Source organism: Symphodus melops (assembly GCF_947650265.1).
Source record: "Symphodus melops genome assembly, chromosome: 2".
Lineage (NCBI taxonomy): Eukaryota > Metazoa > Chordata > Actinopteri > Labriformes > Labridae > Symphodus > Symphodus melops.
In genome coordinates, this window is record NC_136692.1 from 4,271,905 (window position 1) to 4,298,220 (window position 26,316).

Genomic DNA, 26,316 nt, shown 5'->3' on the forward strand with positions numbered 1-26,316 from the left:
AGCAATACATGGTTATGCAATGTCCTTATTTCAGGGTGAAATGATGGGAACTGCAGAAAGAAGCAAAAAGGAGAAAGAAACGTCTCTTGAGGACATCGTGAGACAATATCAGAGGGACGACTTTAATATCATTTTTCTCTGTTATGCCTCCTTTATTCATCTGTTGGTCTGTCTGAAAACACATGTAGAGCACGAATCCATAAAACACAAACCTTTAATAATGCATACATACATGTTGTACATCTAAATACAAAAAAAACATACAAGTTTTCCATTTTTTTCTTTGTAACACATCCAGATTTCAGACGCCAGTCCCCCGCAGAGAAAAGTCACTGAGCTATGACACTGAGGCATTCTGGATGCCTCCAAAGCTCTGTCAGGGAATACCAGGAATTCTATCCAAGACAGAAACTGTTGCGTCTAAAACGTCTGTTTTCCACTGTGACGGCTTAACAGCTGTCATTTCTGATTACATGCACACACACAGCGAGTCCCTAGGCGGCACAGGAGCTCTCTTACAGACACATTTGCTTAAACAGCGACATGAACACAGCCATACATTTATGCAGCACAGGGACAAGCCATGTCATGTTGTGCAAACCATTGACTGTGTATTAAGATGGACAGACCAACAGCTGCTTGACAGTGAAGCCTAAATATTGAGAGTTCTCCCTGTTGAGTCAGAATAAAGATAAAGTACATGGTAAATACAATTTTGCTAGCATTTGATTCTTTCATGATAGTTAGTTCCTTTTGCTGAGTAGTTTTGTGTTTATTGTAATTTGATGCAAAAAGAGCAGCTGCAACCACATGATCGACAGCTCTGTTGACACGTACTCTTTGTTGCAGGGCTCTAAACTGGATTAGCAGAGTAGCGGAGGAAAGTAGTGAGAAAACATATTTAAAACAATCAACAGTTAGTTTGTCAAAAAGCTTCAACATGACATTAATAACAACATGCTCTTTGAGTCCTGTGCTGTTAGGTATGGAGTTCTGCAGGGGTCAATCCTGGGCCCACTCTCTTATGCATTGGGTACGACTGTGTCAGACTGTGTTTCTTTCCACTGCTATGCAGATGATTTGCAGATGTTCATGCCAGAGACCTTTGAAGGTGGGTCCAATACAGCTAAATTTGAGGCCTGTCTTGTTACTGTTTAGGAGCTGATTGTCTTCAGACTTGTTGTTGCTTAACTCAGCTAAGAAGAAAAAAATGGCTATTTGTCCACCAAGACTGAGTTAACTGTACACTCAATATAATATGCTTCTAGATTAGTAACTCAAGTAAACAGTGGACAAATATAAGGAGAGTCCCCATGCTCAGTAATCATTCGGTCAGTAAACTGATTTTTTACATTAGCAGGCATTTTTGGTTCAGGTATTGAAAGCGAAGCTAGAGACTCCCTGGTTTACTGCTGTGTAAGTGTCTTGAGTCTGTTCCTACATTATGCTGATGACCTGTCATAGTTTCATTTTTTAAAACAATGTTACACTGTTAAATGTTTTTTTAGTTGACATGAGTTTGATATTCAGCATCTGCAGTATCACTGGCACAATGAATCTTTGCCACTTTACTTTTGTACAACTTAAGGAGACAGAGACGCACTGTCCATACCGTCAGTGGTGTAAACCGTTAACTTGTTGTTGTTCTTATGACAATTGTCTAAAATTGAAGTCGTTTTAGATTTGCACCTTTTTGTGCAATTACAGAGATGATTTTTCCAAACAGCTGATTCAGTCCTGAAGTTGTTTGTGAAACTGAAATGGCCAATCCTCATACTAATGCAGGCAAGCCACTAATATTGAAGGCCTCTGGTGTCTGTTAAAAGCATTAACTGTAACCAAACTGGCTCTCCAAAGCATTACAATCATTTTAATTTTTTGCTCACTAAGAAGAAAAACCTTTCTCCTGAGCTGCTTCTTATAAAAGGACCCAGAGGGGGAACACCCATCGGCTAGCACTATGTTACAGTACTTTGAAAATATGTTTTAATGTGCTGTAAAGATTATGAGCTCATGCAGATTTGGGAACGTAGGAGCCATTACGGGTAGATTTAAGAAATAAAAAGGTCTCAAACAGATCAGAATTTTCCAAGTGCTTTCTCGAGGATCAAACATATGTAACTATTTAAAATCTGTTTCAGTCAGTGTTTCTCCCAGCTAGCCACACTGACCACAGACAAATTAAAGAACAAAGGAGGATGAGATGCTGAAAGACAGTGAAAATGAACAACACTGTCAACAGACATTTAACTCAATAGTGATATTAAAGATGCCGTGATTTTCTACACTTTCCTCTCTTCTCCCCCTTCTCTTTTCATTTCCCTCTCTTCCTCTCACACTTGCCTTACCCACTTTTCTCCTCCAGCTGTGGGTTGTTTGATGTCGCCTCTGTCCCGTCCTGGCCAGCTGCCTCTGAAACCAAATGAGGGGTTCTGTCATACTGCTGACACCTGGAGGTCCACAAACCCATGGTTACTTCCCTAACGATCAACTCCTTCCCTAACAACCATGAGAAACACTGAGCGACCATCGATCAATCACTGAAATTCCTCTGCAGCTGCAGTCAGGATGTTATAGTTCCACCCGATAAACATGTCTTTCTTACTTTTTAAATGCAAATACCTGACTGGGACGGACTGCTTAAAGACCTAAGAGGCATGCGGCATAGCCACTCGTTTACAATTTCCCAAAACAATTGCAATTGTTGTCCCTTTACAATGCGTATTTGACATAGAAAGTAAGGAAAGTAGCCTTTGTAGCCTACAACCAAAAAAGAAACCTCTGACAGTGAGAGTGATTGTTTACGGTCATTACAGGTCTGTTAAATAGGCATCCAGTGGTCTGAGCTCACCTCTCACCTCTGCCTAATTACAGGCTTGAGTAGTTGCTCAGGTGAAGGCACACACCTTCTGAAATGAAAAGTACACCTCTTTGGTCAACTACTACAGCCACATTCCTTTGGGGTCAAGAAGAACAGTTCACACATTGAAACAGGGTTTGCTTTTCATCCTGCATATACCTGTCTTTGAATGTGAAGGTGATAAATGAGAGGAAAATCTAACATGGCCTACTGGTACTGATTTTATAAGCTGTTGCAAGTCTTTTTTTTTTAATGTATTTTAATGTCAGGAGGAGTCTCACTACCATCATCACTCCTGTAGTGATAAATGGACAGACTGTTGAAACTGTGAAAAAGTACAGATATCTTGGGACAGTGGTGGATGACAAGCTGAGGTTTAAACTTCATGTGGACGATTACCTTCACTTTTATAGGTCCAATTGATAAAAAATAAATAAATGAATAAAGTTGCTGGATTTTGCGAAACTCTTGCCAATATCACACAACTATTCAGTGACAATGGTGGATCGGAGCACTGCATACTAGTAGAGATAAATATTTTTTGACTAGATTTATTTATTTTTAATCCTGGAAAGGCCTTCATGTGGTCACTTGAGAATCTAATTACGTCATGTTGTGTGTGATGGTTAGCACTGCACTCACAGTAATGACAGTGGATGCCTCTGTATTTTACACGGGTATGGTGTGATTCTGTTTTTATGCACTGCTTGTAAAGCACTTTGGTCAGCTGAAGCTGTTTTTAAATGTGCTCAACTAATAAACTTTGACTTGACAAATTTAAACTGATGCTAATGACATCTGTTTAAATGATCAAATTATATGGCATAATGATGAGTAATGTTTTACATTTTCACAACCTTCTGGAGAAATTCTATTAAAATTCCTAATTTTGTGAGACACAGTGACAGAAGCAGACTTTTTGTAAACTTTTTTTGTCAATGGTCGCAGTACCCTATTTCACCACAAGGGGGCGTGCGAAGAACAAACCGGAAGCAGGAATTGACGTCAACATCAACGTGCGAAATTCAAACTTGTGAGACAAAAACACTGAAGCAGGAGCGGTTTTTTTTCTCTCTACGGTCACAAGTTGTGAACTGATTTAACCTGCTTCCTCTGCTGTTTTTATACAACGACAGGTAACATTATCAACGTCGAAAAAAGATATTCAGTTATCTCGTTATATCCCGCGGGACTTTATAGTTTCATTCTTTGTGGTTTTAACGTTTTGTTTAAAGGTAACGGACCTTTTCAGTTTTTATTGACGTTAGCTCTCTAGGTGTGTGTTACATTAATGTTGTGATTGTGTCCTCTTTATGTAGTTTAGGGTTTTATTGAGGTGGTATTTTCTTTGTTTTCTTTGTGCAGGGAGGAAGGATGCCTGTGGAGAGGAGCGACGAGCTCTACAAGTATTATGAAGTCTACGAGACGATCGGCTCAGGTATTCATCCATCAAGTGTCCATCTGTCTTTGGATGTCCTGAACCTTTTCAAAAGACCTTCCTTAATGTTGTGTTCAGTGAGTCTGGAGTCTGCTGGAGCCTCAAGTCAGACATATTCGGGGGCCCTAAAACCTGCATTTATCACAAGGGCTGTCTGTCTGTCTGTCTGTCTCTCTCTCTCTCTCTCTCTCTCTCTCTCTTATTTGGTCTCTACTGTATATTTGCTCAACTATTAAAGTTGGGGTGTTTTTACTGTTTAACTATTATGTGATTTATTTATTGAATATTTCAAACTGATAGCAAAGCATAGCTTTAAATGAAAACAACAGATTTTGGTTATGTTATATTACAAAGAGCGCTGTTATATTCACCAGCCCCAAGCAAAGTTATTAGTGGCATGGAAAACATTTCTCCAGACAGAAACCTCGAGGAGAGCCAGACTCGTGTTGAACAGACAAATGGAGAAACTGTGACGTGCTGGGAAAGTGAGAAAGAGGGAGATGCAGGAAGGAAGGAGAGAAACAGAGCAACAGCAATGAATAAGAGAGTTATAGCTACGGTGTCAGTAATAATGGTAAATGTTTGTGTCATACTCGCAGTAACATCTGAATATGATGTTGGACTGATCAGTCTCATCTCAACATTAGCTGCTGTAATGACAACTTGAAGGTGTGTCCCAGGTAACGCAGCGTGCTCACTGTGCTCTGAACCTCGCGTGTGTTTCAGGAGGCTTCGCTAAAGTCAAGCTGGGCCGACACATCCTGACAGGAGAGAAGGTCGCCATTAAAATCATGAACAAGAAGGATTTAGGGGTGAGTCAGCGACACCGCTTGTTTTATGTAACATGCTTACGTTAAAGATGCAAACATGCACCATCACAGTGGTTGAGTAAAACATCAGAGCTGCAGACAATAAAGTCTGTGATACAACGAGGATATTCGCTTTTACACCAATGCTTGTTTAACACAATCCCAATATCAACAAAAGAGCTTAAAAAGAACGTCTTTCATTCTTCGTTTTATATTTGCAGACTGAATTAAGCTGCTCTGATGTTCTTTATACACAGATGAAATTAAATGTAATAACAAAGTGTTGATCATCCTAGGATGAACTTCCTCGTGTGAAGGTGGAGATAGACGCCATGAAGAACCTGAGTCACCAGCACATCTGTCGTCTCTACCACGTCATAGAGACCTCCACCCAGATATTCATGGTGCTGGAGGTAAGTGAGAGATTACAGAGATTGTGTTCACATGAGTCACTTTGATTAGAACGTTTTACATCTCTCTCTCTCTCTCTCTCTCTCTCTCTCAGTACTGTCCAGGAGGGGAGCTGTTCGACTACATCATAGCGAAGGACCGCCTGTCAGAGGAGGAGACCAGAGTGTTCCTCAGACAGATCGTGTCTGCCATGGCCTACGTCCACAGCCAGGGCTACGCACACAGGGACCTCAAACCGGTACAAACGACCAATCAGTCTGTCTTGGTCCGACTAAAACTCGACTTTTTAAAAGTACTATAGTCTGGCTTGACTTGTATAAAGTCAGATATCTGGACGTTGGTCTACAACTTAGATAACTAAAGTAGGAGTCGATTTACTCTTCCATGTATACACCTCGGATCTACACCTTCTGCAGGTGCTCATCAGTTCCCACGCCGGTCTTTGGCCCGGAAGGTGAACGGTAAATAAACGTGTAAAAGAAAGCTGGGAAGAAAACAAGACGACAGTATCAACATGGCGAGTGCTCGAGAGCGAGAATCAGGAGTTTGTGGACGGACTAGAAGACACAGTTTATGTCACTGAGCTGTAACTGCAGCTGCATGTTGAAGTACTGACTGATTACATGTGACACATCGACTGGAGGAAACTTCTGGGGTTGAATTTTCCATTTTCTCTCTCTCTGAACTGTAGGAGAACCTACTGATCGATGAAGACCACAACCTGAAACTGATCGACTTTGGATTGTGTGCCAAACCGAAGGTACAGGACTGGATTCATCGTCTGGTTGAATTAGTAGTCAAAGTTTTGAGTCATTTTTGGCTGTGTGGACACTAATGAATCAGCAGAGTGTTTTAAATAACCATCAGTGCCTTTAAAGTCACACGCCGTGTGGTCATGATGTCGTGTGTTAATCTGTCTCAGGGAGGTTTGGAGTTTCAGCTGATGACTTCTTGTGGGAGTCCTGCGTACGCCGCTCCTGAACTCATCCAGGGAAAAGCATATATTGGTTCAGAGGTGAGAGGCCTCGCGTTCACTGAACTTCAGGAGCAATCAGAGTTGCCATATCAACATTTTTCGTCATTTAAATCCAGGAAAATCGTACTTTATTTATTTATTTCCCCCCCTCCTGTAGTTGTGATTACCTGCCTGTTCCACATTTCTGCTTCTTTCATGGTGTCTTGATCACATCTGCTGATGCATGACTCTGAGCTGTGAAATCCTAGCTGTAACACTTGAGGCTGAAATGCTGCTGTGTGATGATGTGTGACCCTGCAGGCGGACGTGTGGAGTATGGGAGTGCTGCTGTTCGCTCTGCTCTGTGGATACCTTCCCTTCGATGATGACAACTGCATGGTCCTCTACAGGAAGATTGCAGTAAGAGTGCTGACTTCTTCCCCCAGCTGCTGGATATCAAGGAAAATTAATATTTGACAACCTGACGGCAAACGTAGTGATGAAATTAAATATTTTATTAAACCTTCAAAAAGAGAAACGATTATAAACTATTATATTTCAAACGTGCCCTCTCATTTCTCTGATTATTCCCTTTTCCTTTATTGTGCTCGTGTTGTTTTAGTCAGACTCTCTTTTGTAAATATTTCCATCCAAGGCATCAAACGTCTGCTCTGTGAACCATCGTGTTCGTTTTTAGTGGATGAAGTATCCGTGACCCGCTCCTCTTTGTCTTCTTGTCTGCAGAGAGGTAAATATGATAACCCCAGCTGGCTCTCTCCAGGTAGTGTCCTCCTCCTCAACCAGATGATGCAGGTGCCTAGTAAACCTTTTTTTTTTTTTTTTTAACCTTCTTTAATCTAAACACAGTCTTTACATCGTTAAGCATTCACTCCATTTATTACAAAGTGATTCTCACAGCAGCAGAAGACCCCAGCTGTCTGTCTTTCAGTCATGTTAGCTTGCTCTCATGGAGTGACCTGATAGACATTTAAATTGACATTTCACTTGTTTATAAAAAAAAAAAAAAGATGATTCAGGAATCATTTCATGTATTTGGACGTTGTAACATTATTTCTCGTGGATTTAACATCTCCTGCATGCTGACTTGTAGTTTCCGTCTTCGTCCTGTAGGTGGACCCCAAGCGCCGTATTAGTGTCCGTCACCTGCTGGACCATCCCTGGGTGATGAAGGACTACAACAGCCCTGTGGAGTGGCACAGCAGGCAGCCGGTACGCGCACACACTATGACAGTATTTCAGATTTAAACGGTTCTGCAGTGAGACTACATTAAAGCTTTAAACCACTACGTGACCTCAACATGCGTCTTCTGATAGAAATCTGAACATTTTGTTTATTCCATTTCATTTTTGCTGAGAAGGTCAAGCCTCTACAAGTTTCTATTAAGCTGACACATTTTCCAGATTTTTATTATGACAATGTTTTTCTTATTGGATTCTCATTGCTCTGCTTCTTTGTAGCTCGGCCACATCGATGAGGACTGTATCACTGAGATGGCCGTCAACATGAAGCGATCGAGGCAGAGCGTCACAGTGCTGGTGAATGAGGTGTGTGTGTGTTTATTGTGTTAATCCATTCATTTTGATGTGCTGTGTATTGGTACCAATGTGTTTTTTTTTAAATTGTTTCCTGTGGCTGCGTAAACTTGACATCATTTGTACCTGAGATGAAGTCTGGTATCTCTTTCCTCGTGCAGTGGCGGTATGATCAGACCACAGCCATCTACCTGCTGCTGCTGGCCAAGAAGCAGAGGGGCAAACCAGTCCGCCTGCGCCCTGAACAAACAGTCAGCGACGACTCCTGCTCTCCTCTTCACCAGGGACGACAGGTCAGACTAACAGATACTCCCGTACAGCCTGATACCAACTCCAACAGTTAGTCTGCCTTTAGCTAAAGACGAACGCACCTCCTCTCCATCGTACAACTTCATGAGACGTGCTAGCACCAGGCTACGCAGTCATTTAACCACAGTATTATGATATAGTAACTTTCATTTATACCCTTTGTGTTGGTTGATAGCAAGCAACGCCACTGGCTAGTTCTGAGAGCCGCAATGCATTGTGGGGCGGTTCAGTATGACCAGTGAGCTCCTGTCACACCTAAAAATGTAAAAGCTCTCGGTGTCTTGAATACACAAAATGTCATACGGTGAATAGTGAACAATGTGGCGTCATGCTCGGTGTGAACGAAGTGCTTCCACGCGTCGCTCCGGATCACCTTCTTATTTTGTCTCTCGCCCTCAGACCAGAGACGTGCTTCACCTGAGTGAGGATGAAGACGCAGTGATTGTGGGCTCTCTGGACTTTTGCTCAGAATACATTGATGATTGCCCGTGGGTGTCAGCCCCACAGTACACACCCCAGGGGGCCAGAGGTCAGCCAGATGGAGCCGCATGCCCCAAAGACACGGTATGTGAGAGCTGCACTGGGAGTGTGTTGTTGAATGAGGTGAAGAGCAATGACTGAAATGTCCTCATCTCCACATGTTGCTCCTTTTTTTTTTTTTGTATTCCTAAAGAGACTAGCATCTCCATCAGCTCAGAGAAGATGCGCTTACAGCCCGACCCCGGAGAGGGGGCGAACTCCGGCACAGCAGCGCCAGGAGAGGAGGTGCAGAGGCCAGGAGCAAAGCAGTGAGAACAAGGAGAATGTGGCTGTGCAGGAGAAAGACGTGGACATGTTTGTGCTGCCACCTCCCCGAACGCCTGCGTCCAGTAAGAAGAAAGCCCGGCCCAACAAGAACGTGCTGACCACACCCAATCAAAACACAAACTCAGTCACACCTAAAGGTAAGAAGAAACTCTGTCCCTGAGCCAATGGGAAAGCAGGCAGTGCTGCCTGAAGGCTTCAGTTCATCAGCCACTTTATTTGTACACTGTAATTGTTTTTCCTTCCAAACAAGAGCTTCAAGTACAATCTCTATTAGATTATTTGCATTAGCCAACTGCCCCTCTCCACGCCGCTCTCTTTCATTTATCCGTCCCCACGCTCGCTCTCACGCAGCGCTCATAATCACGAGTGCCACATCCACATGCCCCACATTTGCAAGTAAATTGTCTTCTGGTAATAAACTCATTTATTGGTCCTGTTTTTATTCCAAAGCCGCTCCTATTTCTATGATTTAGCTGTCATAGCACTACTGAAAAATGAACACACACACACACACACACACACTTATCACTGTCAACTCAAAGGTGAGGTTATTATCAGGAAGCTAATTCTACTGGCTTATCTCTAAATGAAGCACGTTAACATGAATGGAGGATCATTAAACTCCTAATAATTTGTCAAAGTGACAAAGATGTCCGCCCTTATTGCTTTCTTTTTTTACTCGGACATTAAGCACTAACTCGCCTGTGTGTGAGGACGCCCTCCTGCCTGTCCCTCTTGTTCACCACGTTCTTCTCGCCCCTGTGAATGTTTCTCAGTATTGATGAATTTCACCTCAGGGCCCACGGTATGACATATTTGGGATTTTAAACATTTTGAGGATTTGCGATATATTGTGATTGATTGATCGACAAAATGAAACCAAATCAAGAACAGTTGAAAAGAAATCAGTTCTGGATTCATAAAACCTCAGAGCCAAAGCTGACCTAGTTGGTGTGACACCTGCTGGACTCTGTGTTCAGCCTCCTCTTCTCTAAGCTACAGTGCAGACATGCTGCCTCTGAACACACACACACACACACACACACACACACACACACACACACACACACACACACACACACACACTGTACTCTGTGTGTGTCCGTCCCTAGGCGTGTGCTGTGACAGGTGTAGCTGTCTCTTTCCTCTGCTCACTGTCCCACGTGGGCTGTAGTGACATGTGTTCTCTTGCTACTAAAGCCGAGCTCTGTCTGTGTGTGTGTGTGTGTGTGTGTGTGTGTGTGTGTGTGTGTGTGTGTGCGCTTGTGTGTGTGGCTCAATGTCAAAGCAGGCCGAGCCCATGCATAAAAGCAAACAGCTATACAGTAGATTTGAGTCTTTCTTATGTCGCCTTGTTCTGACGCTGCGTCACATGAAGTTTTAAAGTGTGGACGTTAAAAAGTGAAATGAAACTTGTTAAGAGATTCTAGTCAAAATCAAACAATATGGATGTGTGTGTGTGTGTGGGTGTGTGTGTGTGTGTGTGGGTGTGTGTGTGTGTGTGGGTGTGTGTGTGTGTTTCTCGAGAAAACCAGGCTTCCAATGTTGTGACCTCACATGGTGAGCAAACTCCCTCAAACTGTCTTCTATGCTTGAATACACGCCGCCTCCTCTTCTGCTCTTTGTCTGTGTGGAACGTTGAACCCGACCTGCGGCTTCTCTCCTGCACGTCTGCTCGCTCTGTTTCGCTCTCTGTCTCTCTCTTTCTCTCTCTCTGTCTCTCTCTCTCTCTTTTTTAAAACTCCTGTACTGCGATACTGTCGATCTTTTAAAATGAAATGAGGAAACACTCGTCTTCCTCTGATGATGGTTGGTCGTGTGTGTAAAGGTTGTGTTTCTGTCCTCCTGCGTGCTGTAGGTGCAGGCAGCGCCTCTAAAGAGCAGAGTAAGAAGAAAGCAGCAGAGAACAGTGAAAGTGCAAACATGGAAATACTGCCCTTCAGTCCTGAGAGAAGGTGAGTGGGGGGGAGGGGGGGGGGGGGGGGGGGGGTTTAAAGCAGCCTGATTGGGCATTGTCCTTTACACACATGATGCGACTCTGACCAGGTTAATATTCAGTCATTGTTTACTGAAAGTTGATGCTCTATGAAAAAACCTGCTGGGGTACATCAGGGCGGACCGAGCTTTTCTCCCTCATGACTGATGGGTAAATAAACCTCCTCGATCAACGGCATCATGTGACCAGCTGAGGTTTTCTTAGAGGTAGCACAACTCTCGGCTAGTTGATCACAGGCTGTGGGTTCTATCCACGGGAGGCTCGGAGCTGAGAGCCTGCAGGGCTCCACATAATGACAACAGAGCGTATTAGTAAGAGCTGCACACAAACTGAACGACGTGGACGAAGCTGAACGCAGGCGGACATTTGAAACCTTTGAGCCTCTGATAGATCTCAGAAACAGACTGGGTCGTCTAAACGTGTGACACCGTGCGCCTCTCTGCAGGTCTCGCTCGCTGGACTTGGCAGTGACAGGAGACAGTGGAAGAAGAAGAGAGCAGGAAAGGGTGGTTTGGTTCTCTGGAGAGAGGTCTGGACAAGATGATCACCATGCTCACTCCCAGCAAGAGGCGTAGCGCTGCGCGACGGCCCGCGCAAGATCAAGGTGAGCTGTCACCTCGGACTTTTCACCTTTTCTGTGTCTCACAGGTGTGACACGCATCTCGACGTTCCTGTGACTTTATCTTGTAGGTGCAGTACAACGTGACTCTGACCAGTCAGACCAGCCCAGAACAGGTGCTGACACAGATCCTGTCATCCTGCCCGAGAAAAACATTGACTTCACTCAGAAGGGGTAAAAAACACACACACACATCTTCTCCTCCTCCTGAACAGAAGACCACACTTTTTGATCCAACTCTGATGTTTGTGCGTCTTCTTCTTCTTCGTTTAGCTACACCCTCAAGTGTCGAACCTATGGCGACTTTGGGAAGGTGACCATGGAGTTTGAGTTGGAGGTGTGTCTGCCTGCAGAGGCCGGAGGTGGTCGGGGTCCGCCGCCAGAGGCTGAAAGGAGACGCCTGGGTCTACAAGCACCTGGTGGAGGACGTACTCGCCTCATCCAGCATCTGAAAAAACGCACTTTCCTGGCCATCCCCCCCCCCCCCCCCCCCCCCCACCCCCCCCCCCCTCGCATGTGAAAGACGCAGTGACTGTGGTGCTCTCTGGACTGCGTACTGTACGTGTCAGAGACCCACACAAATACTCCCAGGACCAACACACGGGGCGACGATCAACAGACACAGTGTGTGAACGCTGGGAGAGAAATGTGGTGTTCACCCGTTAATGATCAGACCTTAATTATTCTCAGTAAATATTTGAAAGTGTCCTCAGGCCAGCCTGCCACCCCGAGAGAACACGTTACCATGAAGTCTGAGAGCATTACACAATGTCTTGTTTTATGTAGCATGTTGTTGTTTTACTTCTTCCGCGGCTTCAATCTGATCTCGCTCAATCCTCCGGAGATGATGATGATGATGGTGTGTATATGTATGAAATGTAACCGCGCTCTGTACAGCATACCTTCTGGCTACATATTAGCATATTTATGTGTGGATGTTGTTATTCTCCCCTTTAGGTGCTAAACTTGATTGAATAACAGAAAGAAGAAGCAGAGCACTTACTAATTTGCTGTCATTGTGTTTTTTTTTGATGTACATGTGTTTACACTTCTTCCATCATGACACTTTTACGTGGCTGTCTCGTCTGTGTGTGTGTGGTGTGTGTGTGTGTGTGTGTGTGTGTGTGGGGCGTCTTCTTCTCCGTCTTCGTCCTGTTTTAAACGGTCACTTTGTGTTTGTACCTTTTCTACTGAAGAAGAAAAATAAATGATTTCTGGTCAATTTGACGTTGTGGTGTTTATGGAGATGGATGAATTTACGCCTTTGACATGAGATGTTGAGTTTGTTCTTCATTCAGCAGTTTGATGGAGCGCTGGTGTGTTTTACACTCTGTCATCGTCCTTCTGTTCTTCTCCTCGTCACTCCTCTGGTTCGCAGTTTGACAGTGACAGTTTCTCTTCAAGACGGCAAACATTTTGTTTCCACCAGTTAAATAAGTGAAAGGTGTCACTCACTGTAGGAGCTGCACATTTAATATTTAATCATTTTAGCACTTCAGGAGCTGGCCGGGGACTACTGCTGGAAACTAGCCGCAAAGCTGAAGCTGCTCTTTTTAATGTAAAACAACATTACATTCACATTTCTCTGTAGTGATCACTCACATACCTGGAATACTCTCAAAACTCAGATTTTATTTTGTATTTTCTTATTCCAGAAAATCTTAACGTCACGCTGAGGCTGTTCTAAAGTCGTCCGACAGTTAAAGTGAGCGAGTAGATTCAGATCTTTACATCAGATAATTTCACCTTTTGATTTATGTTATTGGATTAGATCAGGTGAACCGATTCTGCTTTTTATCCAAATTAAATCTCCAGTTTGTGATGTTCTGAGTGGGATTAGGAGGAACAAAATCTGGATTAACAAAGCAGAAATCCTTCCTGAATATCATCCAATACATCTGAAGATAACTTCTGTTATGTATAGACCTTTACAAAGAATGATTGATGAACTATTCTGACCCCAGCAGAGGGCTGGATTACAGGAAAACTATATATATAATATAAGAGATTTGAATGTTTAAGAGATTTTGTTGGTCTTTAAAATGATTGTTGGACTTATTCTGTTTTTAACTTTAGAGAGACATGAGAGTGGATGGAGTCAGAAATTGGGACTTCTTGAAGGACAATGTTTTTTAATGTCATTTAATTATTTTTTCTTTACATATTTTTTGACCCCCGAGATGTACCCGAGAGCTCCGCATCCTTCCTGAGGTCCAGGAAGGCATTTCAAATTAAGAACAATAGAAAGAGTGACTCTTCTCACTGGTGGGTTTTTGAGTTTTTGTGAAATCCAAATTAATCTGTGTGTTTTCTCACCAGCTGCAAACTCCTCACATGTCGCTTAAAAGAACTGGTCATCTGGATTTGGTGATCTTTAAAAGTCTGCAGCTCAATCAAGATAATACAGTCTAGTTTTTCTGTGAAACACCGGGATAAAAATGAGCTGCATTACATGATCCTTTGTTAGTTACACCCTTTTAAACTGGGTCCATTAAAGTACACAGATTGTGATGTCCTGAAGAGCTTTTACTCCTGAAATGAAGGACGATAATGACTCTTTGACACTCAAAATGCTATATGATCATTGTTATGGTGGAAGTGGCTGTAGGAGGCGTGATTGTTATGACCGAGTGAATGACTACATAATGATGATCATTGCCTGAAACATCTGAGAAAAGTAATCTGGGCTTGTCCTCCCCTCCCGACTCCAAGACAGGGATGCCACTTAGTCAGAGAAGCGCTGCAGCTGACTGGCGTTTATTAGTGGCAGGTTCTCCTTGATGTCTCAGCAGGAGGAGAAGGGTAACGGTGGGTGGAGGTGATGATAGGGGGGGGGGGGGGGGGGGGGGGGGGGTTATCTTTAATGGAGTCTGAGAGAGGGAGGGTGATGGGCATGAGAGTCTCAGACGAGGTGAAGGTTGTAGGGAAGAAAAAATCTACCTCGGCCCATATTCTTCATACTCGTTCAGTTGTGGTAATGAGTCCTGCTGGGTGGAGGTTGGAGGATCAGAGCTGCGTTTGTGTGTGTGTGTGTGTGTTGTGTGTGTGTGTGTGTGTGTACAACAGCTGTGAAAGCCAGCCGACACATTAGAGAGACTCCTCCCTTCTCTCTGGCTGTTTTTCCTTTTTTTTTTTCTTCTTCTTCTTCTTCTTCTTTTTTATAACATACATAACTTAATAAAGCGACAACATGGGACAAATAATTCTCATAAATTCTTTAGCTGTTTTCTCCAACGTTGAAATGAAGCCAGGCCACCAATGAAAACAAAAAAAAAGCAGTTTGTTAGAGCCAAAGAATCTTTATTGGGTCCCTTTGAAAAAAGCATGTTTACAGTCTGATTCAAAGACCTATTTTGAAGACAGTCGTGCTTTTGGATCAAGCATTGACTTTACCCTGACCTGAAAGACTGAGAACACAGACATGAAAGCTGTTTGATTGTTTTGTGCTTTTGCATTTTTACGCATACGAGATAAATAAATCGAGATCTTGTGAAACAATCAGAAATGTCTCTTTCAGCGGCGTGAATGGTCCAAATGATTTCTTTAATTTTTCATTTCAGTGTTTTGAAGCGTTCAAGAATTTTTAAAATAAGGCCTTGCAACTCAGTCCAGTCTGGTTTGAGAACTGGGTCAAGAGAGCATGTTTGCACAATGTCCTGGGGAGGATTAATGTGTGAAAGCTCAGACTTTAAGAAAAGGATATAGGGCAGAGTGAAACCTGCAGACGAGCTTTAACTTGATCAGAAGCAGGAGGAGACTCTCTCACAGTACGAGAAGTTTGGGAGAAATGTTAAGTGAGTCCAGTTCTTTAAATCTTCAGGTGCTGACTTTGAGTCTTAAATTATGGCAGCTTGGCGTTTTAACCTGTTTTTCTTCAGACTGTGAGATTTAAAGGCTGCGGGGAAAATGAGGCTCATCCTGGCAACCGCTTTGACCCTTCTTTTCTTATGTGAGTTCTGCTGATAGAACTTGTACCTTTTCATTGATTCAACAATTTCTCCAGCTGTTTTTCTGAATGCTTTCGTTTACGTTGCTCATTTCAGATCTTCAAGACGCTCAGGAGCCTAACGACACGTTGCATAGAAATCCTTGTAAGGTAGGTTAAAGCAAATAAATAAAGCTGCTATGTGACAGGGCCATCCCATCATAGAGGTGTAACACTGGTGTAGCAGAGTGAGACAGAAGTTGTGTTTCAATGGGACGGCTTAATGTGAGAATGAGCAGTCTGTGGTTTATTACAAAGCTTCATGCAGAGCTACAGTCCTCCACTCTCTACTGCAGAGTCTTTGGACAATTTCAAGAAGCATCTCAAAACTCATCAGTATAGATGATGAGCCTTCGTGTAACCTTACACCCTTCCTTGTGCCCACTGTTTTCTATGCGTTTGTTTTTCTGTTATTAATTTTTCTTCATCCGTCTCTGGGATCCATTTCTCGCACCTTATGACATGTTTGACTGTTTCCATGTGTGAAGCACCTTGTAACCACAAGTGTTTACAAGTGTTTTAAAAGTGCTATATAAATAAAGACTTACTTACTCCACACATTTTCTGTCTCTCTTCAGCCGTCCTGTCGAATAAAAGTGAAATGCCCAAAATAATATCCAAAAAGAGAGTTTAAAGTTGGTTTGATTTTCTCAAAGACTATATAGGCCTAAATGATTTCAAATGAATGCGATGACGCTCCATGTCCTCTGGAGGTATGGACCGATGCAAAATCAACCTTAAAGTGTTGTATAGTCACATGTTTGGAAACCACTCATGTTAAAGACACTTATTCCCCTTTTATCATCACTTTACGTCACAATTCAACATTTAATTCTTTACCTTTCAGGCAGTATCTACGAGTGAGGCCGTAGTGTCTCTCCTCCTGCTTCCTCTGACTCTGTACTCCTGGCTGACCTCCTCCCTGCTCAGACTGGTCCTCTCCGTCCCCGCTCTCGTCCTCGCCTCCCTCCATCACTCCCTGCTGCTGCTCCTTGCCGGGCCTCCGTCTGCGTCTCTTTGCTGCTGACTTGTCTCCATGTGGGTCTGTACCTGCTTCACCTGGCCTTGGTGATCGCAGTGGCGGCCATCCTGATCCTCATGCAGAACAAAACGGCCCACAGCGAATCCACTCAAGAGAAGGTGTTGAAGCAGCAGCGGAGGAAAGCAGAGAGCAGACACACCAGAGCCAGATTTAGATTCTTTGGTGTTCGAGCTGCACAGCAGGGCTGATATCTGCTGGATCATCTTCTTGTTGTGTTTTTCTTGATTAAAAATCCACCTCAATTATATTGGACCTGCTTTTACCTTCATTAATTTAATGAACATACAACATACGGCAGATTTTTTCCATTGATTCCGTGTTTAAATTGGCTTTGGGACACTCTGTAAGAAGCAACAGAAAAAAAAGCACTGATTAGCGTGCGTCCTCGTGACCTAAATGAGGGTGAAAATATATCTGCTAGTTGCTTCTTTAACCACCAGCTTGTCTGGTTATCTATCTCTCTCCTCATCTCCAAACAGGGCCTCCCAATTATCTGCGGATTGTTGTGCTGTTTTTCCTCCATCTGCAGATGTTATCATTAGACATGCCTGTCAAATGGAGATGAGCAAATAAGAAAAAAAAAAACAGAAAAGAATCAAATAATGTTCTGCATTCATAGCGCCTTTTTAAATGTGTGTGTTTATACAGAGCAGGGCATGCAAACCAGATTCCTGAAAAACACTAATAAAGGGAGTTAACAGGGAGAGAAACTACATGTGGTGCAGGCGTCGAGCCAAGTCGGGGGAATGCTTGGCCAACCAGTAAACAGTCTGCGCTGACACGCTGAGGCTCCCAGATCACAGGGAAGCATTAGAAATTTGCACGGGAAAAACAATTTTATCAAAAACTATTAACACACCAGCCTGAGGATGCAGCTGTAAAAAGTAATGGGTGAACTTTGTGTGCAGTTGTAAACGCGTGTGAGTGCGTTTGAATGAGACAGACAGAGAGACAGAGGGGAAATGAGGCTGGATCATAGAGATTTATTACATGGCCGTGGCATCCTAATTAGCATAAAGACTGGACCGGCCCACTCAAGCAGAGAATTAAAAACCTTAATTGTGCTGTCAGCCTTCCTCTCTCTTTCCCACTGTTGACTCTACTTCATTCCCCTTGCATTCGTCTCCGCCTGCTCCTCGGCGCCCTCTCCTCTCTGCTTATGAAGTAGCCTCCGTCCATGCTATTTAATTGTTGGTGATAAATGGGAAGCGGGATGTTTGTAATTGTCTGAGAGATGAGAAGAGCAGCGCGGAGATCGTCTGGAGGAAGTGGAGGAGAGTTGTTTTTTTTTGTCCTATTTGAAAGGATGAGAGTGAGGGGGTCGTTTATCAAATGTTTGCGTGAAGGAGGAAAATGAGCTTTGCAGACATTTGATGGAGGCCAGACCAGGCCTGAAGATGTGAACACAAACGTTTTTGAGTAAAATACAAAAGTTACTTCGAAGGATGGTGGAATAGAAAAGTTTGCATGTGCTTAAACTTGAATCTGATCTGCTAATTAATCATAACAACAAATAACAAACGTTACTGTGAAGTGCTCTGAGTGAGGCTCCAAATCGCAGACTCTGGAGGACAAGCTGTAATCGTATCAATCTGTGGAAAGAGGTATGGTCAATGTTACGTTGGTTTGTTTACTGCGAGCTGTGAAAGAAGGTTTAAAGATGCTAAAACTGTACTAATGTAATGATGGCACGTGCAGTAAACACAAAGGAAGATCAGCGTGACTAATAAAGGCTTGCTAGGCTCATTCAAGGGAATGTTCCGATTAATGTTAGAAGCTAATGTTAGCTCTTGTAGCTCATTGTGAGCAGAGTTAACCGTTGAGATGGACGCAGCTCTAACTGTAGATTCAACTTGACTATTTCTTTAACAAAAGAGATGTATAGTTTTAAAACAAATATGGAAGTAAGTCTTTATTTATATAGCCCTTTATGCTAGCGGAGGAACACTTTAATGACTCCAACCTGCTCACCCTGTTGGGCTCCATTTCGCCATAGCAACCTGTTCACTAGACATAATCCCCATAGACCACAGCCTCCAATGTACACAGGCGAGAGTCCTTTCAAACAGACGCCCGGGTTCAAGTCCAACTTTTCCAAAGTCTCTCTCCTAATTTCAAACTCTTATTTATTGTCCTGCCCAAACGAAGGCAGAAGTCGCAGAACAAATAAAAAATGCTGATGTCATAACGCCGGGCGTCAAGTGAAAGTGAGTCCCGATGGCACAAGTAAAAACAGGGCTGCGAATTCAAAACCAGACCAAGTCACAGCAGAATCACAAAGTCAAAAAAAACACATAGAAAATAAATGTAATTGAAAACCCTTGCCAATCCAGTCATCAAAACAGAAACGTGTTCCTCTTAATGAAAATAGTTTAGGCTGCTGCATTGCTCTGCCTTGAGGGCCCGGCATACTTTACAGTACAGCAGGCTCGACACTTAAATTTGGTTTATGCCAAATGTAAAGCACAGTAAACACTCCTTGATTGAGGTGATCGCTGGGAAATGTGGCTAGCATTTTAAGGACTTAGCCCACACAGTAAGCAGACAGAAGAGTGGAGAGATGAGGAAGATGTGGAAGGAGGAGGAGGAGGAGGAGGAGGAGGAGGAGGAGGAGGAAGTGCTCTGCGAGGGTCAGTCCTGTTTGTGCGTCTCTGCTGTCAAAGCCTCTCCTGCAGCAGCAGACGAGGTTAAGACTTAAGAGGCCGACGCCGCTCACACTCCCTCTCCCTCAGCACTGACAGCCCGCCACACACACACACACACACACACACACACTCAAGTTCCCACAAACACACATGTAGACACCAGCACTCAACATACACTGTTTTAAACTTTCCACCTTCCTTTTTAACCTGCTCTTCTTTTCCCTCTGCTTCAGATTCTCTCATTGTTTCTATCTTTCCTCTTCCTCTCTTCTTCTTCTTCTCTCTCTCTAATTGGTCTCTGCTAGGTTAGCTTAGACAGGCCTATTCATCATAGCACTATCCTCAGAGACAAACCCTCAGGGAGCGGGGGGGGGAGAGAGAGAGAGATAGACAGAGTCAGACGGGAGGGCGAAAGGGTCTGCCGCTTGTCAACCCACTCCTTTTCCCTTTTTCCCCTCCTACTTTCTCTCTTTTCTGCCTCCTGTGAAGTGCACTAGCATATCCTAAAATGATAAGGCGGAACATTGGCGGATCATGGCTTCTTTAATAACTTGAACGGTCACAACTTCTGCAGCCTAGTCCTGTCTGAACATGCGCACTGCCTTGCAGGTGGCATTCAGGAACATCACGTTACATCTCCCCCTTTAAGTTTGGGGCAACACAAACATACAATCTCTTTACATGTTCTAGCCTGCTGTCATAAACAAAATCACCTTTTATCCCCAAAATAAATTTCTCTCTCTTTTCTCAAAGATATTGTAATCTATTAACATACATGCAATTATTGAACTCAAGTCTACAGGGTAGTGGGTAGACTGCCACACCCTGAGGGAATGGGAAGGGGTTTATTGTGCCCCGTGGATGATCCACATTCCTCCTATATGTCAAGCCTATCTACTGGTTTCACTACACGCCCACTGCGTGTGATGTTGGCTCTCTTAGGTGATGTCTCAGCAGTAGTCGTATCGGAGACAGGCCAAGCTGGACTAGATGGACTCAGAGTCTGGTCACCACCGTTCTCAGCTGAAGCGGCGGTCTCTGGTGGACGTGATGGAGTCCATTCCCGGTTCACGATCTGCAGATGTCGTCGGTTCCTCCTGGTGACATCTCCTTGTGGTGTCCTTACGACGTATGACCGTGGAGTAGAGCATGACGCCTCGATGACCCCTGTTCCTGTCCATGTCTTTTCAGCGTCGGTTTTCAGCCTTACTCTATCACCAACCTCCAAAACCGGGAGAGGCTTTGCTGAGTACCTCCTGTTGTAGGCGTGCTCATATGCATGCTTGGCCTTAGCATCTTTCTGTCTGACAACGACAAGGTCAGGCCACGCTGGTCTTAGTTGGTTGTTGAGCTTTGGAACTGTTGTGCGTAACCTTCTTCCTTGTAGGAGCCTGGCTGGGCTTTCATTGGTTGGTTCTGTTGCGGTGTCCCGATAACATAAAAGAGCCAATCCGGGGTCAGGCTGTCCCATGATGCTCTTGGCTGTGCGAACAGCCCGTTCAGCCATCCCGTTCGCTTGGGGATAGTACGGACTTGACGTGCAGTGTTTGATGTCGTGCTTTTCTGTAAAAGACTTGAACTGTTCTGAGCTAAATTGGGGGCCATTATCCGTAACCAACTCTTCTGGAATGCCAAAACGTGTGAATATGCTCATCAGTTTAGTTATCACGGCCTGACTGGTAGTCGTGTTGAGACTCAGTATCTCAAGCCATCGTGAGTAATAGTCTATGACAACAAGAAAGTTCTTTCCATTATACTCACATAAATCCGCTGCAAGCTTTTGCCACGGAAGCTCAGGCATCGGCGTTGTGATCAGAGGTTCGCGATGCTGTCCTGGCTTATGCTCATTGCAGTGTGGACATGAGGTGACTTTTTCCTTGATTGACTTACTCATCTTTGGCCACCAGATGGCATCCTTGCATCTTTCTCTACTTTTGTTCAAACCCTGGTGTCCATGGTGAATTCGCTCTAACATCTCAGCTCTCATTGTCTGAGGAATCACGATGCAGTTTCCCTTCTTCACCAGTCCGTGTTTCTCGCTCAGACTGCCTCTCTCTCTGAAAAAGTCCTGAGCTGATCTGGCAACATCTCTCTCATGTCGAGGCCAGCCGGTTCTCACGTACTGTCTGACTAACCTTAAGGACGTGTCATCTGCAGTCTCAGCCCGTATGCGTTCCAGCACTGTTTGAGGCTTCTCGTGTTCCTCCTCGAGGGCATCGACATATGCTTGGACTTCCTCACTCAATCCTGAGTTGTCAGTAGCCGACTCCGGGTGCCTTGACAGTACGTCGGGAACTATCAAATTTTTGCCAGGGATGTACTCAGCTACTGGGTTAAATTTCATTAAGCGAATTAGAAGTCGCTGGCATCTCAAGGGGGTTTTGTCTAGGTCCCTGTGGTTAATTAGAGTCACTAGCGGTTTATGGTCGGTCAGCAGCTTGTAGCTCTCCAGACCGCACAGATAGAGATAGAACTTCTCTGAGGCCCATACGCTAGCGAGACATTCTTTTTCGATTTGCGCATACTTCTTTTCGGCTTCGTTTAGTGTACGCGAGCAGTATGCTACAGGTTTGAGTGTGCCCCCATGGTCTTGAAGCAACACCCCACCCAATCCATAACTGGACGCATCGGCTCCCACTACAGTCGGTAGTTTAGGGTCAAAATACTGTAGCACTGGGGCTGTTGAAATCAGCGCTTTAACTTTGCTGAAGGCATCGTCTTGCTGTGGACCCCACACCCATGCTACATCACTTCTCAGCAGTTGGTTAAGTGGATAGAGGGTTTGCGACAGGCTAGGGATGTATCGACCTACATAGTTAAACATGCCTAACACCCTCCTCAACTCACTCACGTTTGTGGGTTTCTCCAAAGACGTGATAGCGGACACCCTTTCAGGGCTTGGAGATGTTCCATTTTGACTGACGACCTGGCCAAGAAAGTGAATGGATGTCTGCCTGAACTTACATTTCTCGCGGTTTAGTTTTAGGCCTGCCGCACGGATCGTGTCCATGACCCTTTTCAGGTTGCTGTCGTGTTCTTGCATATTTGACCCGTACACCAGAATATCATCCATGTATACAAGAGCTCCTTCATGGTCGCGCAGTAACTCCTGCATTTTTCTCTGGAATATTTCTGGTGCTGAACTGATGCCAAAAGGCAACCTTTTGAAGCAATATCTTCCACTCGGCGTTATGAAAGTGGTTAGCTTTGAGCTCTGCTCGTCTAAAGCGATTTGCCAGAACCCACTGGCTGCGTCGAGGGTTGTATACACTTTGCTACCAGCCAATTTGTGCAGTATGCTATCTGTGGTTGGCAGGATAAACTTTTCCCTTTTCACATTTTCATTTAACTTTGTTAGACCTACACATATTCTAACTTTTCCGTTGGGCTTGACCACAGGCACCATGGGTGCTACCCATTCTGTAGGCTCTGTTACGCGCTCTATTATGCCCATAATCTCCATCCGTTTCAACTCCTCCTCTACCTTGGGTATAAGAGGAATGGGAATGCGGCGAGGTGCTGGTATGCTGTAAGGTTGCGCGCCATCTTTAAGGATTATTTTGACGGGTTCTCCTTTAAGTAGTCCTAACTCCCCAAAAACGCTCACATCCTCAATGTGTTGTATTAGGCCTAGGCGAGCACCAACTGTCCTGCTTAGTAGGTTTTCACATGTAGACTTCACTACTATTACCCTAAAGCAACAGTCTGTGGGTTTGCTCCCCAGCTGGACTCGTGTTTTTGCGAGAAACTGTCCCATCTGCCCTACGTTCCCACCTGGACTCGCCAATTTAGTTTTAACTGGGCTGAGTTTTGGCCTAACACGAAGGCGATTAAATGTAGCTTCGTTCATTACAGTAGTGTCAGCACCTGAATCTATCTTAAAGCTGACAGCTGTATTACCTATCACGAGCGTGGTGCGCCATGGTGGCTCAGTGTCTGAGATGACTTCATCTAAGCCTTCTTCCGCTGCCATATTATCACGCGTTTTCTCTTCTAGTGACCCAAAGAATAGTGTGTTTACTTCCTCAGTCAGTTCTTGAACCATTTTGGTTTTGCACTTAGCTGCGAAATGACCTATTTTCCGACATTTATTGCATGCTCTGTCTTTGGCTGGACATTTGTCTCTCTCGTGCCTGCGCCCGCATCTACCACAGTTTTGTCTCTCCTCTTCGCGACCGCCATTTGCCTCGGCCTGTTTCATCTTCCACGTGCCCTGCGGGTACCTGTTTACTTCGTCCACGTGTCCTGTAGCTGCGTCCTCGCTATTCTGTAGCTTTACTAGCTCGGAGTGTCTTGCCATTTCGGCCGCTGATCTTAGAGTGAGGTCTTTTGTCATCTGGAGCTTGAGTGAGATTTCTTTATCTTTAACTCCTATCACAAGTCTATCCCTTATTTCCTCCTCTTTGTCTCTGAAGTCACAGTGGGCGGCTAGCTCATACAAGTGACGAATGTACTGTTCGACAGACTCACCCGCCTCCTGAGTGCGTGAGTGAAAACGAGCTCTCTCGAATATCACGTTTCTTTTTGGGACAAAATGGTCGTCAAATTTGCCCAACACGGTCTCAAAGTCTTCATCATCCTCACCAATTTCGAAGTGGAACGAGTTGAACACTTGTTCAGCATCTGGACCCATTGAATATATCAATGCGGAGACTTGGACTGCTTGCTCCTCGATGTTCAGCTTCGTTGCAACTCGGTACCTGGAGAAACGTTTCTTCCAGTCGGGCCAGTTCTCCGGTTTCGCGAAGTTAAACTGCTCCGGCGCCGAAAACTTTGCCATATTGTTCTAGTTAACTTTAACTTCTGACACCATGTGAAGTGCACTAGCATATCCTAAAATGATAAGGCGGAACATTGGCGGATCATGGCTTCTTTAATAACTTGAACGGTCACAACTTCTGCAGCCTAGTCCTGTCTGAACATGCGCACTGCCTTGCAGGTGGCATTCAGGAACATCACGTTACACCTCCCACCTTCCCCACCTCCACCGTAAATGTCAGTTTTTGCTGAGGGTCGAGGCCGGTGAGGAGGGAGGGAGGGAGGGGATGTAGACACATTAGTTAGGCTATTAGTTCAACAAGCTGCTTCCATGCCTGTCAATGGTCCAACATCTACACACTGACACACACACACACACACACACACACACACACACACACACACACACACACACACACACACACACACGCGCTGTACTCTGACGTTTGTTACATGTAGTACCTGTGTGAGGGAGTGATGTGAGTGATGGGCTGAGGTCAGAAAAAAAACTTTACATGGAACTACGTGTCTCATCATTTGGTCCGTCTGGGGGGGTCGTAATGAGTGAAACACAGCACATAAGTACTCTGACTGTGGTGATGAGCCAGGGTTTGTACACTGTGTGAACATCCTCCGTTTGATATATGTGTGTGTGTGTGTGTGTGTGTGTGTGTGTGTGTGTGTGTGTGTGTGTGTGTGTGTGTGTGTGTGTGTGTGTGTGAACATGGATGCTGCTAAAGGCCAATGAGAGACATGTAAACGCTCATCCCGTGAGCTCTGAATGTCTGCAGTGAAAAGGTCAAACCACGTCTTTTTTTTTACAGCGATTCTGTCAGAGTTTCTTTTGGTTTGACGAGCCGACAGTCAGAAGACCGTCTCGCTTCTGAGACGCTACGTTTTAAAATCCTTGCTTAATTTGCTCAGTAATAAAGCCAAATGATTAAAAGATGGAAAAAGGAAACAAGGGGGTTTGTGCCAGTCAGGCTCGAAAACTTGTGTTTCTTAATGCATACAGCAAATAGTGTGTTATATCCAGCACCTGAATAAGTGATGTGTGTGTTTGCTGACTTTTCCCTTGAAATAATTTTTGACATTAAATTTAAAAGAAACCTAAACCTTTAAAATAAAAGTCTGCTATCAAGCTCCTTTTAAAGTTTTTACTTTAAACACTCTTTAATTGAAAGGTAATGAAGTGTGTGTGTGTGTGTGTGTGTGTGTGTGTGTTTAAACACATGTTCATGTTTTTTATACAGATTTTTTTTTTTTTATAGAGATGAGTAAAAATGAGTGCAAATAAAAAGAACTACAATATTGTAAATCGTACTCAGTATTTGCATGACTTGCTTATTATTGCTGATTTAACCAGAACAAATGCACTCATGGAGATAAACAGTATCCAGTCGGCAGAGAGCAGAGTGAGGATGCAGCAGCAGTCATGAATATGCAACACGTGTATTAACACACATCCTGCTCCATCCTTTTCCTGAATGTTCTGTCAGTTTCTCTCCTGCTTCTCTTCCTCTCCTCTCACTCCTGATATCTCTTCAGCATTTCCCCCCCCCCACCCCCACCTCTCTGTGAGCCCCTCTTCACTAATCAGCTGAGGCCCAATTATACTCAGTTGGCCCCCCACGCCTCCTCCCTGCAGGGGCTCTGGAGGGCCAAAAAAATACCGATGCTGACTGACGTTAATTTGCATGACTTCTTGGCCTCCATAAGTACCACTGTTGTCCGTCTCCCTGCTCTGTATAGGAAGCCAGAGGAAGAGGAGGAGGAGGAGGGAGGTAGAACATGTCAGTACCTAGTCATGTTATGTAATCTGCAGCAGTAGGAGGAGAGTGAAGAGGGCAGAGGGTGTGGCTCTGTTTTCTAACTAACTAAACACTGTCAAACCCTCGTTTCTCCAGCAGACGTTGATGTGACAGATGCTTCAGCAGCTCTGCACCTGTCAGAAAAACATCGTCTGAGGCTGCGAATGTTTGGATACATTGTGTAGTCTTCTAGCAAAGCAGACGTTTTTTTCTAATTTAACTATAGAATTGCTAAATTAAACTTTCTCCATTTCATACCCGTTTCTAATTATGATTTTGTCTCATGCATCAGCGGTAATGAGGGAGGAGGTTTAAAT

General features: G+C 44.2%; 1 protein-coding gene and 1 long non-coding RNA gene across 2 annotated transcripts; both read left to right on the forward strand.

Moving 5' to 3' along the window:
* Nucleotides 1-3,845: 3,845 nt before the first annotated feature.
* melk (maternal embryonic leucine zipper kinase) lies at nucleotides 3,846-12,985 on the forward strand. Its single transcript, XM_079337302.1, is given in 22 exon segments — nucleotides 3,846-3,996; nucleotides 4,226-4,298; nucleotides 5,025-5,110; nucleotides 5,404-5,520; nucleotides 5,613-5,756; nucleotides 6,210-6,278; nucleotides 6,441-6,533; nucleotides 6,795-6,893; nucleotides 7,218-7,286; nucleotides 7,605-7,703; nucleotides 7,953-8,039; nucleotides 8,189-8,320; nucleotides 8,736-8,900; nucleotides 9,010-9,280; nucleotides 11,002-11,098; nucleotides 11,585-11,647; nucleotides 11,649-11,712; nucleotides 11,714-11,743; nucleotides 11,830-11,890; nucleotides 11,893-11,932; nucleotides 12,032-12,104; nucleotides 12,106-12,985. Coding segments are annotated over 21 exon segments (2,028 nt in total). The 5' UTR covers nucleotides 3,846-3,996; nucleotides 4,226-4,234; the 3' UTR covers nucleotides 12,211-12,985.
* Nucleotides 12,986-15,636: 2,651 nt separating this feature from the next.
* On the forward strand, nucleotides 15,637-16,978 carry LOC306820221. Its single transcript, XR_013778653.1, has 3 exons — nucleotides 15,637-15,707; nucleotides 15,802-15,854; nucleotides 16,591-16,978. It is a non-coding gene; the product is annotated as an uncharacterized lncRNA (long non-coding RNA).
* Nucleotides 16,979-26,316: the final 9,338 nt, after the last annotated feature.